Here is a 12,191-nt window from a genome sequence, read left to right as displayed (position 1 = left end):
TGACATAAATAATCATTTCAATAGTATAGTGACCTTTAGTATACATTACACTAATTTTTTTGTTTTACTGGATAATTTTTTTAAAAGAATAATCTAAAAATTTAGAATTTGATTATTATTTTTTATATAACTCCTAATTTTATTAAATAAAAGAAGAAATATTCATAATTATAAAGAATGTTTACAATCATAAAAGTAAATTAAACATATAATTAAGATATTTTCTTATCACCATTAATACAAAAATTAGTCATTAAGATCACACGAGATCATAGAAGGAAAATATTAAAAATATAACTAAAAAACTCGAGCAAAATATAGATAAGAACATATCTGACTGCATCGATAAATGTACAGCAAAATGAATCAAATTACTAAAAGATCACTGACAAACCACAAATCAAAGTGGAGTGACATAAAAAAATTATACACGAACGCAAATAGCATATCCAAATCCAATTCGATAGTCCAAAACAAGAAAGATCAGTATGACAACAAATAAACATCATCTTGATCAGTTATGACGATGTCAAATCCAACCATAAAAAAAATAAACTAAAACAAAAATCAATTAACCAAAAATATGTCATAAAGACAAAAAAAAATGTCATAAACAAATTTGATAACTTAATTGTAACTTAACATATTAAATTTTATTCATTATAATTTAATAAAATTATATATTTAAATACGTTATTATTAATATAGTTTAAACTTGTATGAAATTTATTTTTAGATTTTAATAGTTTAATTTTAAATAAAATAAAAAAATCGGATACTTATGTAGATTAATTTTTTTCAATTTTAAAATTAGAAAAAATATTTTTCATATTCTACAATGATGTATGGTTTACAAGAGTACAAGTAAATGGCAAATGGGTTCTAGAGTATGATAGGCACGTAGTAAATTCAAAAGTAGGAATGAAGGAAAACTGTCCCATTGCCAAGACATAGTCGCAGGTAAGACCGATGACTGAAAGACTTTTAAGTATCCATTCAAAACCGATGAATGAAAGACTTGAAGTTTCCATTCAGTTTGGCTTCAACTCCAGCTGAGGATAGACCGAGAGGAGAGGACAGATGAACGCAATCGTTTTTTTTTGAAAATTTAAAATTATTATATATTTTAATTTTTTTATTAAAAATATATTTTTATCTTATCAAAATTTTATAAACTCGAGTTGGCATGAAGTTGACTTCAGCCAAGCAAACAACTCTCATCTTTGCCAAGAAAACCATCTCTTCAACTTTTTTTTTTTTTTTTTTGCTTCCTTCAAACTATAATCTCAAAATGTGGGTTAAGCTTCAAGCTGTTTCACTTTCTTCAATTCTCTCCTATCTGATTATCAGCATCAGCCTTGTTGGCGTTGCCCCAAGATGCTACGACACTGGTAATTTTACCACAAACAGCACGTATGGAAGAAACCGGGACCTTCTTCTCGATTCACTCCCTCGTAATGCCTCTGCAAACGGTGGATTCATTACAGCCACTATTGGCCAGGGCTCCGATAAAGTTTACGCTCTTGCTATGTGCAAAGGAGACTCTACTCCAGACGAATGTTTTAGCCTTGTCAATGATACAATCCACGAGCTCATGGACACTTGTCCAAACCAGAAAGAGGCCTATTCATGGACAGGTGATTTCTCTGTTGTGCACTATGCAGATCACTCATTTTTCGGAACCCCGGAGCTAGAACCCGCCGAGGCATTCTATAATACCGGCAACCTCACATCGAACTTAACGGAATTTGATGCGGTTTGGGAGAGTTTGATAAACAGTGTGGTGAGGAAGGCTTCCAAAGGCTCTTCTAGTCTCAAGTATGCAACTGGTGAAGCGGAGCTTGGAGCATTCCAAAGGATATATTCACTAATGCAGTGCACTCCAGATTTATCGGAGCAGGATTGTGACTACTGCCTAAGGCAATCCGCAAATTCCTATGTAAGTTGTTGCCATGGGAAGCGAGGAGGTGGTGTTCAGAGACCTAACTGTTTTTTCCGCTGGGATTTGTATCCCTTCTATACAGCCAATGCTTCTACAACGGCGACTTTGTCTCCTCCACCCTCACCTTCTAGTCCTCCACCCCCAGCTTCTAGTCCTCCGCCACAGTCAGTGGACTCCGAAATCAGAAAAGGTAAGTACCGGTCTGCAAGATGCATGCTGATTTCAGGAATAAAATAGATGTCTTGTCTAAAGGTACTTACAAAGTTGTTGCCTGTACAGAAGGGGGAGGCATTTCATCCCGAACACTAATCGTTATAGTCGTTCTAAGTGTCATCTTCATGGCGGTGCTTGTCATACTTGGAGTTGTTGTCCCCAAGAGGATCAAGAAAAAGAAACAGGATGATCAAAGTAAGTTAGCCTTTGATTTTCTTTTGTTTTCCTGTTATAGTCTAATAACAGAAGATAATTCACTAATAATCAATCCTTAGCAATGTTTAAGCATGGTGTGGTTAGTTTTACTCTCCTTTCCATTAGTTACAAGTTATGTCACTTGAATGATTCTTTGTTAACCTGCAGATAGCAAGACGCACGTTGAATCGTTGCAAATTGACTTTAATGTAGTGAGAGTTGCAACAGAAAACTTCTCCGATGGAAACATGCTTGGACGAGGTGGATTCGGCCCTGTTTACAAGGTAATTTAAGACTTGCTGTATGAAAATTTCCATCATATCAAAGAAGAAAAAAGACAGAATGAATGTGACAGTGAATCCTCTATCAGGGTAAGCTTGAAGATGGACGAGAGGTAGCTATAAAGAGGCTGTCCGAAAATTCGGGACAAGGAACACGAGAATTCAAGAACGAAGTCATGCTATTGGCAAAGCTTCAACACAGGAATCTGGTTAAGCTTCTTGGTTTTAGCTTTGAAAAAAGAGAAAGGGTTCTAATCTATGAGTTTCTGCCCAACTCAAGCCTTGACCACTTTATATTCGGTACCGTTTCAATCCTTCTAAAATACACCTATTGAATATGCATTGTAGTCCTATAATTTTACAAATTTTACAGATCCAGTAAAACGATTACTACTAAACTGGGACAAGAGGTACAAAATTATAGAGGGAACAGCCAAGGGACTTGTTTATCTTCACGAAGATTCTCAATACCGGATTATCCATCGTGACTTAAAAGCAGCCAACATATTGTTGGATGAACAGATGAATCCTAAGATCTCGGATTTCGGAATGGCGAAGTTGTTTGTGGTTGATCAAACTCGTGCCGATACAAGCAAAATCGTTGGGACCTAGTACGTATTTAGAATAATGAGATTTTATATCTTGTTTGTTACCTTTATTAATTGAAATGTATTTGTATATGCAGTGGATACATGGCTCCAGAGTATGCATGGTATGGTCAATATTCAGTTAAATCTGATGTTTATGCCTTTGGAGTGTTGGTTTTAGAAATCATTAGCGGCCACAAAATCAACAGCTTCTCCAACCAAGTAGGGGACTCTCTGCTAACCCATGTAAGTTCTCCATACTGTGGTTATGGTATATATAATGGATTAGATTTTGCTATAAGACTGTAAGTTCATAACCTCAAACATTTGCAGGCATGGAGAAATTGGAATGAAGGGACTGCTTTAGAATTTGTTGATCCGGTTCTGAGGGATGGTTCGAGAAGCGAAATAATGAGATGTATCCATCTCGGGTTGCTTTGTGTTCAGGAAAACATTGCTTATAGACCGACCATGGCCTCTGTGGTTCTCATGCTTAGTAGCTATTCCATGTCTCTTCCGGTTCCATCAAGACCTGCATTTTCTATGACTACCAACACGGAGACGGCAACAATGTCCGAGTCATTGTCACTCTCTAATCAATCTGAAAGAGAAGCCATCCAAGCCTCTGTTAATGAGGCTTCAATTTCGGAGCTAGATCCTCGATGAAGTTCGAATAAGTACTTGCATTGCATATCTTCTGTACTTTTTTTTCCAGTATGATTGTCTAGAAATTCAGTGATAAATACATAATAAGTTGAGTACTTGAACCTCCTTGTTGACTGACCCAGCCCCATCTCTGTAGCTACAGTGCTTATTCATGTCTTTGTACCAAAAAAGAAATAGAAATTCGGTCGTTATTGATGTTGAATCCTTGTTTCAATAGTGATGGTGATGGGAGTGTGATTAGTTGCGGTGATCGGTTGATGAGTGTTATTAATTGATAATATTTGCTCGTTAATTTTTCGATCTTATAGATTTATTACCGTTGATTTGGTTGTATTGTGCTTATTTTCGTGCAACATCTTATTTTCGTGCAGTATCTTATTTTTCAGAATTAGCAGTAAAAATGGCGCATTCTGTATTTTTTTATATAAGTTAACACAAATACTATCATATATAAACAAGTTATTAATAGTAGACGTTTAACTTTGTTTGAGTTTTTATATTTTTAGGAGGTCAACACTCCATTAATGAGACTGACACCCACGGAGGCTGAGCTTGCCACTGATTGGTGGCAAGCTAGTCAGCGTTTTTTTGATGGCACGAACGATGAGCAGCCTCCATTTTCTCCACTTCGAGAGCCATCACCTCACCCAGAGCCATCACCTGATCGACCCGACTATACACCTCTACACGAGAGCCATCACCTATCCCGTCACATCATCGAGCCTCATCTCCACCATCACCTCATGATAGGCGACCGACAAAGATGCCACGACTTCTATCTCCCTGTTCTCCACCTCCACGGGATGAGTCAAGGGAGTTACGTGATGAGGTCAATGCCTTGCGTGAGGAGATCGGTACTCTACGCGATAATGATGGTGCATGGCGTGTGGAGGTGTCTACTTTACGTGTTGAGGTTGCCGCTCTACGTGAGATGGTAGTATCGTTGTAGAATGAGGTTCATACTCTACGCAACGAGGTAAGTTTAAGATTTTCCATATTTAACTTGATGATAAATTTACTCGTAATTTCACTTAGATTAACCATTTCACTTAGATTGCTTAGTAAATTTATTCGGTTGCTGCCAATACTGCTAAACTGTTTATTAACACTGTGAAGTTAGTAGTTGTCTTTTGTTTTGTCTTTTGGTTGAAAGTAAATTTGTTCGTTTGCTGCCAATTGAAACTATTCTTCTTCTGCAAATTGAAACTTGAATGAATTGCATTACTTCAACCAATAGACAAAGACAAATACTAAGTTGACAATGTTGCAAGTTTGAAACATATTTGCCTTTGTTATCTGATGCATTTTGTGAACTATGATAGAATAATGACTTGGGTGAATTCAATGCAAGTTTGAAACATATTTGTCTTTGTTTTCACTGATTAAATATCATGTCTGTTTATTTACTGATATTTGTATTTAATTATTTAGCGGACCGATAAGGTGGATGCTTTACGTCGGGTTTTTGTTGCACGACAGAGTTCACGCATCAGACGGCGTACACGTGCTATTAAGTCTCCGTACACCCCAATAGTACGAAGACACCGCAAGAAGAAGCCCGACTCGCCTGTCATCCCTCAAGAGTCCACTCCTATCGTTGAAGAGGCCCCTATCATTCCTCGAGAGTCCCCTCCCACCGTTCAAGAGGCCACTGTCATCGTTGAAGAGGTCCCTCCCACCATTCAAGAGCCCGATTCACATGGCGTCATATGTAGGATTCTTGAGAAACCCTCTGACGTGCCGGACATGATGGATTCAAGTTGGCTCTCGTATGAGTTACCGGCCAGTACCATACCGGTATCTGAAGTGGAGAGTAGATAACTACCGGACACAATTCTGGATAATACCCTTTGGGCTAAGACCGCAGTTGATTTTTATCTACTTGAGCGGAGCCAGGGGTGTTTCACTGACATATGCAAGCTCAACGATGATATCTATTTGTTGCTTGATCGGTCTTGGTGGGGCGTATTATTAGGGGTCGAAGACAATGGCTATTTCGATAGAGGGGTAAGTCTTATATTTTTCTTATATTTTAATTTGATTATTTTTTTTAAATTTATGTAAGTTACTAATATATGTCTTTTTTTGTAAAACAGCATATCGATGCGTGGGTGTCACGTCTTCTAATAATTAGGAAACTTAAGGAAAATAAAATAAATACACGATATACAATTATGTCGTCGTCTTTTAACGCCGTTCACTTGAAGAATCAACGAGATGAATCATTTGCTTTGGGCAATGGACAAGCTAAACTTTATCCTGCATGGTGGGAGGTCGATAAGGTTAGTATTTATTTTAGATTGAGTTTAAAGGTATTCATAAATAAGTGCGCAAATGAATGAATTATTACTTATGATTGCAGGTGTTTATCCCTGTTTTGGAACGTAAACATTGGCTTCTCGTCGAGCTTCAGCTCCCATCCCTTAAGGCAATAGTATATGACAGCATGATAAATTACATATCATTGGCTGATTTAAGAGATATTATTAAGGGATGGAGCTCTCATTTGGCTAAATTCTTGGATGCGATAAATTATTGGACTCGTTCTGGAAACAAGAAGCCAAAGAAGCTCAATATTACAGTTAGCAGAGACGAGACTGCACCACAACAAACGAAAGGACCCAGAGGGGATTGTGGTCCTCTCGTATGCTTGGCGTTGGATCGTTTGATCACAGGAAGTATAAAGTATCTACCTCCCACCGATAGAGATAGAGCTGCAGTAGGCTTGTGGTTTCGGCATTATATGGCTAGATCGATATATACGAGACGCTGCCTACCTGCATCCGCGTTATAAAAATGTCCATAAACAATTGGTAAGTTTATAGGCTTGTGGCTTTAAAATGTTTGGTTAAGTACCTAGAATTCAATAATTTGCTGTTTGTAGGTTTTAGATGTGTAGAAAGTGTTGTTTGAGCAAATGCTTGGTTTATGCAGGTTAATCTCAGAAGTGAGCTGCGTTAAAATGATGTATGGCTGCAAAAGTTGATTCAATAGTAGATGAGGAAATAAGAATTATTGCTTATTTTTTTATTGTTTAATTTATTTGTAAAAGATGATTTGTAAAAGTTGATTTGTTTAATTGATGTGAACATAATTCTTATTTGTGCTTGTTTAATTGATTGAAATGTAATGGTTGATTTTATTGATTTCAATCTGCATTATGTTGAAGGCAAAAATGACTATCGTAATGCGAAATGAAAATCGCAACGCGAAATGAAAATCGCAACGACAAAATCGCAACGCGAAACTAAAATCGCGTTGCGATTTTCATTTCGCTTTGCGATTCCCTCGTTGCGATTTTTATTTCGTATTGCGATTCTCTCGTTGCGATTTTTATTTTGCATTGCAATAGTCATTTCCGCGTTGCGATAGACATTAAGATGATTGCGAACGTCATTTCCGTGTTGCGATAGTCAAATGAATGTCTAATAAGTGATAACAACTGAACAGATCATATCAATGTTCAAACTCAAGTTACTAATACATGCCTAACTGAAAATGTTAAAAGTGCACACATCAACGTTTGCATTTAAAAATCACCTAAGTTAACAGTTCCAAAAGGTGAAGCCGGTTGTGATTGGGATTTTGAAGATGATTGCGATTTTGATTGCCTTTTGCTTGACACCATATGAGCTTTGGATTTTGATGAGGATCCATATTTTGGTAGAGGAAAAGATGATTGTGATGGCACTGGTGATCCACATGTCAACCTTGTATGACCACTTTCCTTGCACCGACTACATATCGATCTCTTCTTCTCTTCACCCTTAGACGGTATACAATCGTGACTTTTTGGTCGGCCAGGTAGCCTTCTGTCCATGGTTGGTGGCAAAACTGTTTGTAAATCATCTGGTATGTCCCACTCAGAAGGATGTGGAATAGGGTAGACAATCTCGGCATAAGTCTGTTGATATACTTCTGTAGTGTAGCAATCTATAGCGTATGCGCTTGAATCATCTTGGTTTAGATGAAGAGAAACTTTTATAACATTTCCACACGGATAACCAGATGTTTGCCATTTCATACAACTACACATCTTTGCATTTAGATCGACAAGCCCATTTAAGTTATTATTCAGTACTTCAAACAAAGTGTTTGAACATGGTTCAACTCTCCATGACGTTGACTTCACAACACGTTTCGTTATCTTTTTTTCTGTCCATGGTGTAACACGATGTTCCAATGTTCCTGTAAATTTAAATAAATAATACTTAGTAAAATATATGATAAGTTACAAATTTAAAGTAATAATACCTGCATGGTTTCTTTTCTTGTAGTACCACTGTTGAATAGAGGCTCGAAAAAACTCCATTAACATAGTAATGGGTAATTTCCGGGAATGACGACTTAGAGCGTTGATTGATTCTGCACTATTAGACGTCATGAAACCATATCTTGCTCCAAGTTGATGTACTCTTGACCATCTTTCAAACCCGACATCTTCTAGTGTTTGAGCACACTGAGGCAAAACACGTCTTAAACAGTTTATATGCTTATTAAAATCCACTTCCCGATAAGCTTTTACAGCCTTCCAGTATGTCCATTTGTGATTTTTTATACCAGCAGACCTTGATTTTAGATTTCTATACAAATGAACACCACAAAGTCCATGAAAAGCATCTGGGAAACACCTTCTAACAGCGTTGTCAATTGAGTTTGCCCTATCAGATATGATTGTCAGATTGCTAATATGACCTATGCAATCCCTAAGATGTCCCATAAACCATGTCCATGAATAAGAGGTTTCTGATTTGCCAACCCCGTAAGCTATTGGCAGTATCCCATTGTTAGCATCCATGGCTACTGCTAATAAGTTTACTCCAAGGTATCGACCTTTCAAATGTGCTCCGTCAACTATAATAACTGGGCGCATGCAAGTAATAAACGAACGAATCTACAAAATAATATACACAAAAAATATAATCATTTAAATGTGAAATGCGTGTAACTAACAAAAATGAGTCAACAAAATTATATTGATTTACTAACCGCAGCACCAATGGCGATAAACAACAACTCAAAGCGTCCATCTCTATCTGTTTTGATATGAGTTACCGACCCAGGATTTTTCAGCTTTAAATTGTGACAATAAGCCGGCAGTTGGGCAAACGATGCTTCTGGCGACCCCCTCAACAATTCCAAGGCATAACATTTGGCTCTCCAAGCTTGAGAATATGATATACTAATCTTGAACCGAGCATTCATGTCAGTCATAATTTCATGTCCCCGATATACCCTGTTATTCAAAAACATTAACTCAGCCAGAAAACCACCCAACACCTTTTTGTTTGCCTGTCTATGGTGAGGAAAAACTTGGGTTCTTGAACATGTATGTTTATCAATAAAAGTCCTAACTTGAAACATTTCGCAATCTTTTATCCTCTTTGCAATCATACGCCACGTACAGTTTTTGTCAATCATACACCTTTTTTTGAAACGATCTTTGCTTGATTTGTTAACTTTTAGTTGATAGCCATCTTCCACACATTTCGTATACAAAGCTATCTTCAAGTCTTCCTTTGTATCAAAACAATCATCTTTCTTGATACGAATAACTTTTGTGTAACAATCAACTTCTTTCTTTACCAACTCTTCTTCCGGTAGCTGAAGTAATTCTGGCATATTCCAGTTATACTCCCGTGGCATTTTCTTTTCTCCGGGGACTTTTTCTTCTTCTTTTTCTTCTTCATGATTATATGAATTACAGAATGGATGTTCAACATGTTCATTCACAGTCGTAACTTCCTCCTCATTATCATCAACAACATCTTCCTCGGCAACGGCTGTTTCATCATCAAAATTTGGGTATTGACCAATATCAAAATCATTACACGCAGGGTATGTTTGTTCTTCTAAAACATCATCAAAATCCGAGTATTGACCAATATCAAAGTCCGGGTATTGACCAAGATCAAATTTCGAATACTGACTAGTACTCACAATTTTTTCTCTTGGCTCATCATCGTCTAATTGGTCAATACGAAAACTGGAATTTGGTGCTGAAAGTTGATTGGGATTTGGATTAGAGAAAGGTTGTGGGTTTTGAGAAAAACTTAGTTGATTACTACCCGCTACTGACCCAACAATACTACTTCTAGGTTCAACAACATACAATGTAACATCATCACTTGAAACACTAATGTAAGCAATAAATCGTTCAACATCTTCATTGTCGGTTAACAAATAAACTTTACCATTTCTCTGATAAGATAGCCTAAATCCACTTAGGGGCTCTAAATTCAATTTCTTTGAAACACGTAACATTAGAGTTTTATAAGTTAACTTTTTTAATGACAGTTTTAGTTGAAGATTCATGGGTAAAGGCAAATATTGTAAAACACCATGAACATTCTCCCATGACCCTCCAAAACACAAATCTATCCAAACATGATCAACATTAGATGATTTCATGGTTGTAAATTAATTTACTAAACAAACGAGCTGCGAAACTAAGACCTGTTGCCGAATGGGGAAGGATGTCGTTGGATATAGGAACGGATATCACCGGAGAGAGTGATAGATGGAGATGGAATGAGTTGCGATTTAGGGATTTAGGTTATGAGTTGTTGCTGCTGCGTAGATATATACACAAAAATCACGATTCTGACTTTCGCAACGTGATTCTGACTTTCGCAACACGATTCTGACTTTCGCAACGAGATTCTGACTATCGCAACGAGATAATACAGAATCGCAATACGATTTTCAAAGGTTGACATGTGGATCACCAGTGCCATCACAATCATCTTTTCCTCTACCAAAATATGGATCCTCATCAAAATCCAAAGCTCATATGGTGTCAAGCAAAAGGCAATCAAAATCGCAATCATCTTCAAAATCCCAATCACAACCGGCTTCACCTTTTGGGACTGTTAACTTAGGTGATTTTTAAATGCAAACGTTGATGTGTGCACTTTTAACATTTTCAGTTAGGCATGTATTAGTAACTTGAGTTTGAACATTGCTATGATCTGTTCAGTTGTTATCACTTATTAGACATTCATTTGACTATCGCAACGGGGAAATCGCAACGCGAAAATGACTATCGCAACGTGAAAATGGCTATCGCAACGCGAAAATGACTATCGCAACGCGAAATAAAAATCGCATTGCGATTTTCTCGTTGCGATTTTCATTTCGCATTGCGATTTTCATTTCGCATTGCGATTCTCTCGTTGTGATAGTCAGTTTCGTGTTGCGACAGTCTGTTTTGCCTTCAACATAATGCAGATTGAAAATCAACAAATCAACTATTACATTTCAATCAATTAAACAAGCACAAATAAGAATTATGTACACATCAATTAAACAAATGAACATTTACAAATCATTTTTTACAAATCAATTAAACAATCAAAAAATAATAATAATTCTTATTTGCTCATCAATTATTGAATCAATGAATCAACTTTTGCACCCGTACTTCCATTTCACGCAGCTCACTTAAGGATTAACCTGCATAAACCAAACATTTGCTCAAACAAGACTTCCTACACATCTAAAACCTACAAACAGCAAATTATTGAATTCTAGGTACTTAACCAAACATTTTCAAACCAAAAGGAGTATATATGTTAACAAAACTTGCATTTGACTTACCAATTAACAATGGATACTTTCATAACGCGGATGCAGGTAGGCAGCGTCTCGAATATATCGCTCTAGCCATATAGTGCCGAAACCACAAGCCTACTGCAGCTCTATCTCTATCGGTGGGAGGTAGAAACTCTATGCTTCCCGTCGTCAAACGCGCCAAGCACATGCATACGAGAGGACCACAATCCCCTCTGGCTCCCAGCGATTGTTGTGGCACGGACTCGTCTCTGAAAACTGTGACATTGCTTCTTTGGCTTCTTGTGTCCAGAATGAGTCCAATAATTAATCCCATCCAAGAATTTAGCCAAATGAGAGCTCCATCCCTTGATAATATCTCTCAAATTAGACAGTGATATGTAATTTATCATGCTGTCATATACTATTATCTTCAGGGATGGGAGCTGAAGTTGGACGAGAAGCCAATGACGACGTTCCAAAATAGGGATAAACACCTGCAATCATAAGTAATAATTTATTTATTTGCGCACTTATTTATGAACACGTTTAAAAAATTTAAAAAATAAACACTAACCTTATCGACCTCCCACCATGCAGGATAAAGTTTAGCTTGTCCATTGCCCAACGAAAATGATTCATCTCGTTGATTCTTCAAGTGAACTGCGTGAAAAGCCGCCGGCATTATTGTATATCGCGAATTTTTATTTTTCCTAAGCTTCCTTATTATTAGAAGACGTGACACCCACGCATCGA

At 37.1% G+C, this 12,191-nt stretch overlaps 1 protein-coding gene across 1 annotated transcript; it reads left to right on the top strand.

Moving 5' to 3' along the window:
* The first annotated feature begins 1,222 nt into the window (after positions 1-1,222).
* LOC120204254 (putative receptor-like protein kinase At4g00960) lies at positions 1,223-4,787 on the top strand. Its single transcript, XM_039204369.1, has 8 exons — positions 1,223-2,132; positions 2,222-2,350; positions 2,519-2,634; positions 2,721-2,931; positions 3,005-3,242; positions 3,317-3,464; positions 3,552-3,895; positions 4,777-4,787. The coding sequence occupies exons 1-7, from the start codon at positions 1,292-1,294 to the stop codon at positions 3,882-3,884; spliced, it is 2,016 nt and encodes a 671-aa protein (XP_039060300.1). The 5' UTR covers positions 1,223-1,291; the 3' UTR covers positions 3,885-3,895; positions 4,777-4,787.
* The last annotated feature ends 7,404 nt before the right edge of the window (positions 4,788-12,191 follow it).

The sequence above is a fragment of the Hibiscus syriacus genome, unplaced genomic scaffold, assembly GCF_006381635.1.
Source record: "Hibiscus syriacus cultivar Baekdansim isolate YM2019G1 unplaced genomic scaffold, ASM638163v2 tig00010533_pilon, whole genome shotgun sequence".
NCBI lineage: Eukaryota > Viridiplantae > Streptophyta > Magnoliopsida > Malvales > Malvaceae > Hibiscus > Hibiscus syriacus.
This window is presented reverse-complemented; position numbering and strand designations above follow the sequence as displayed.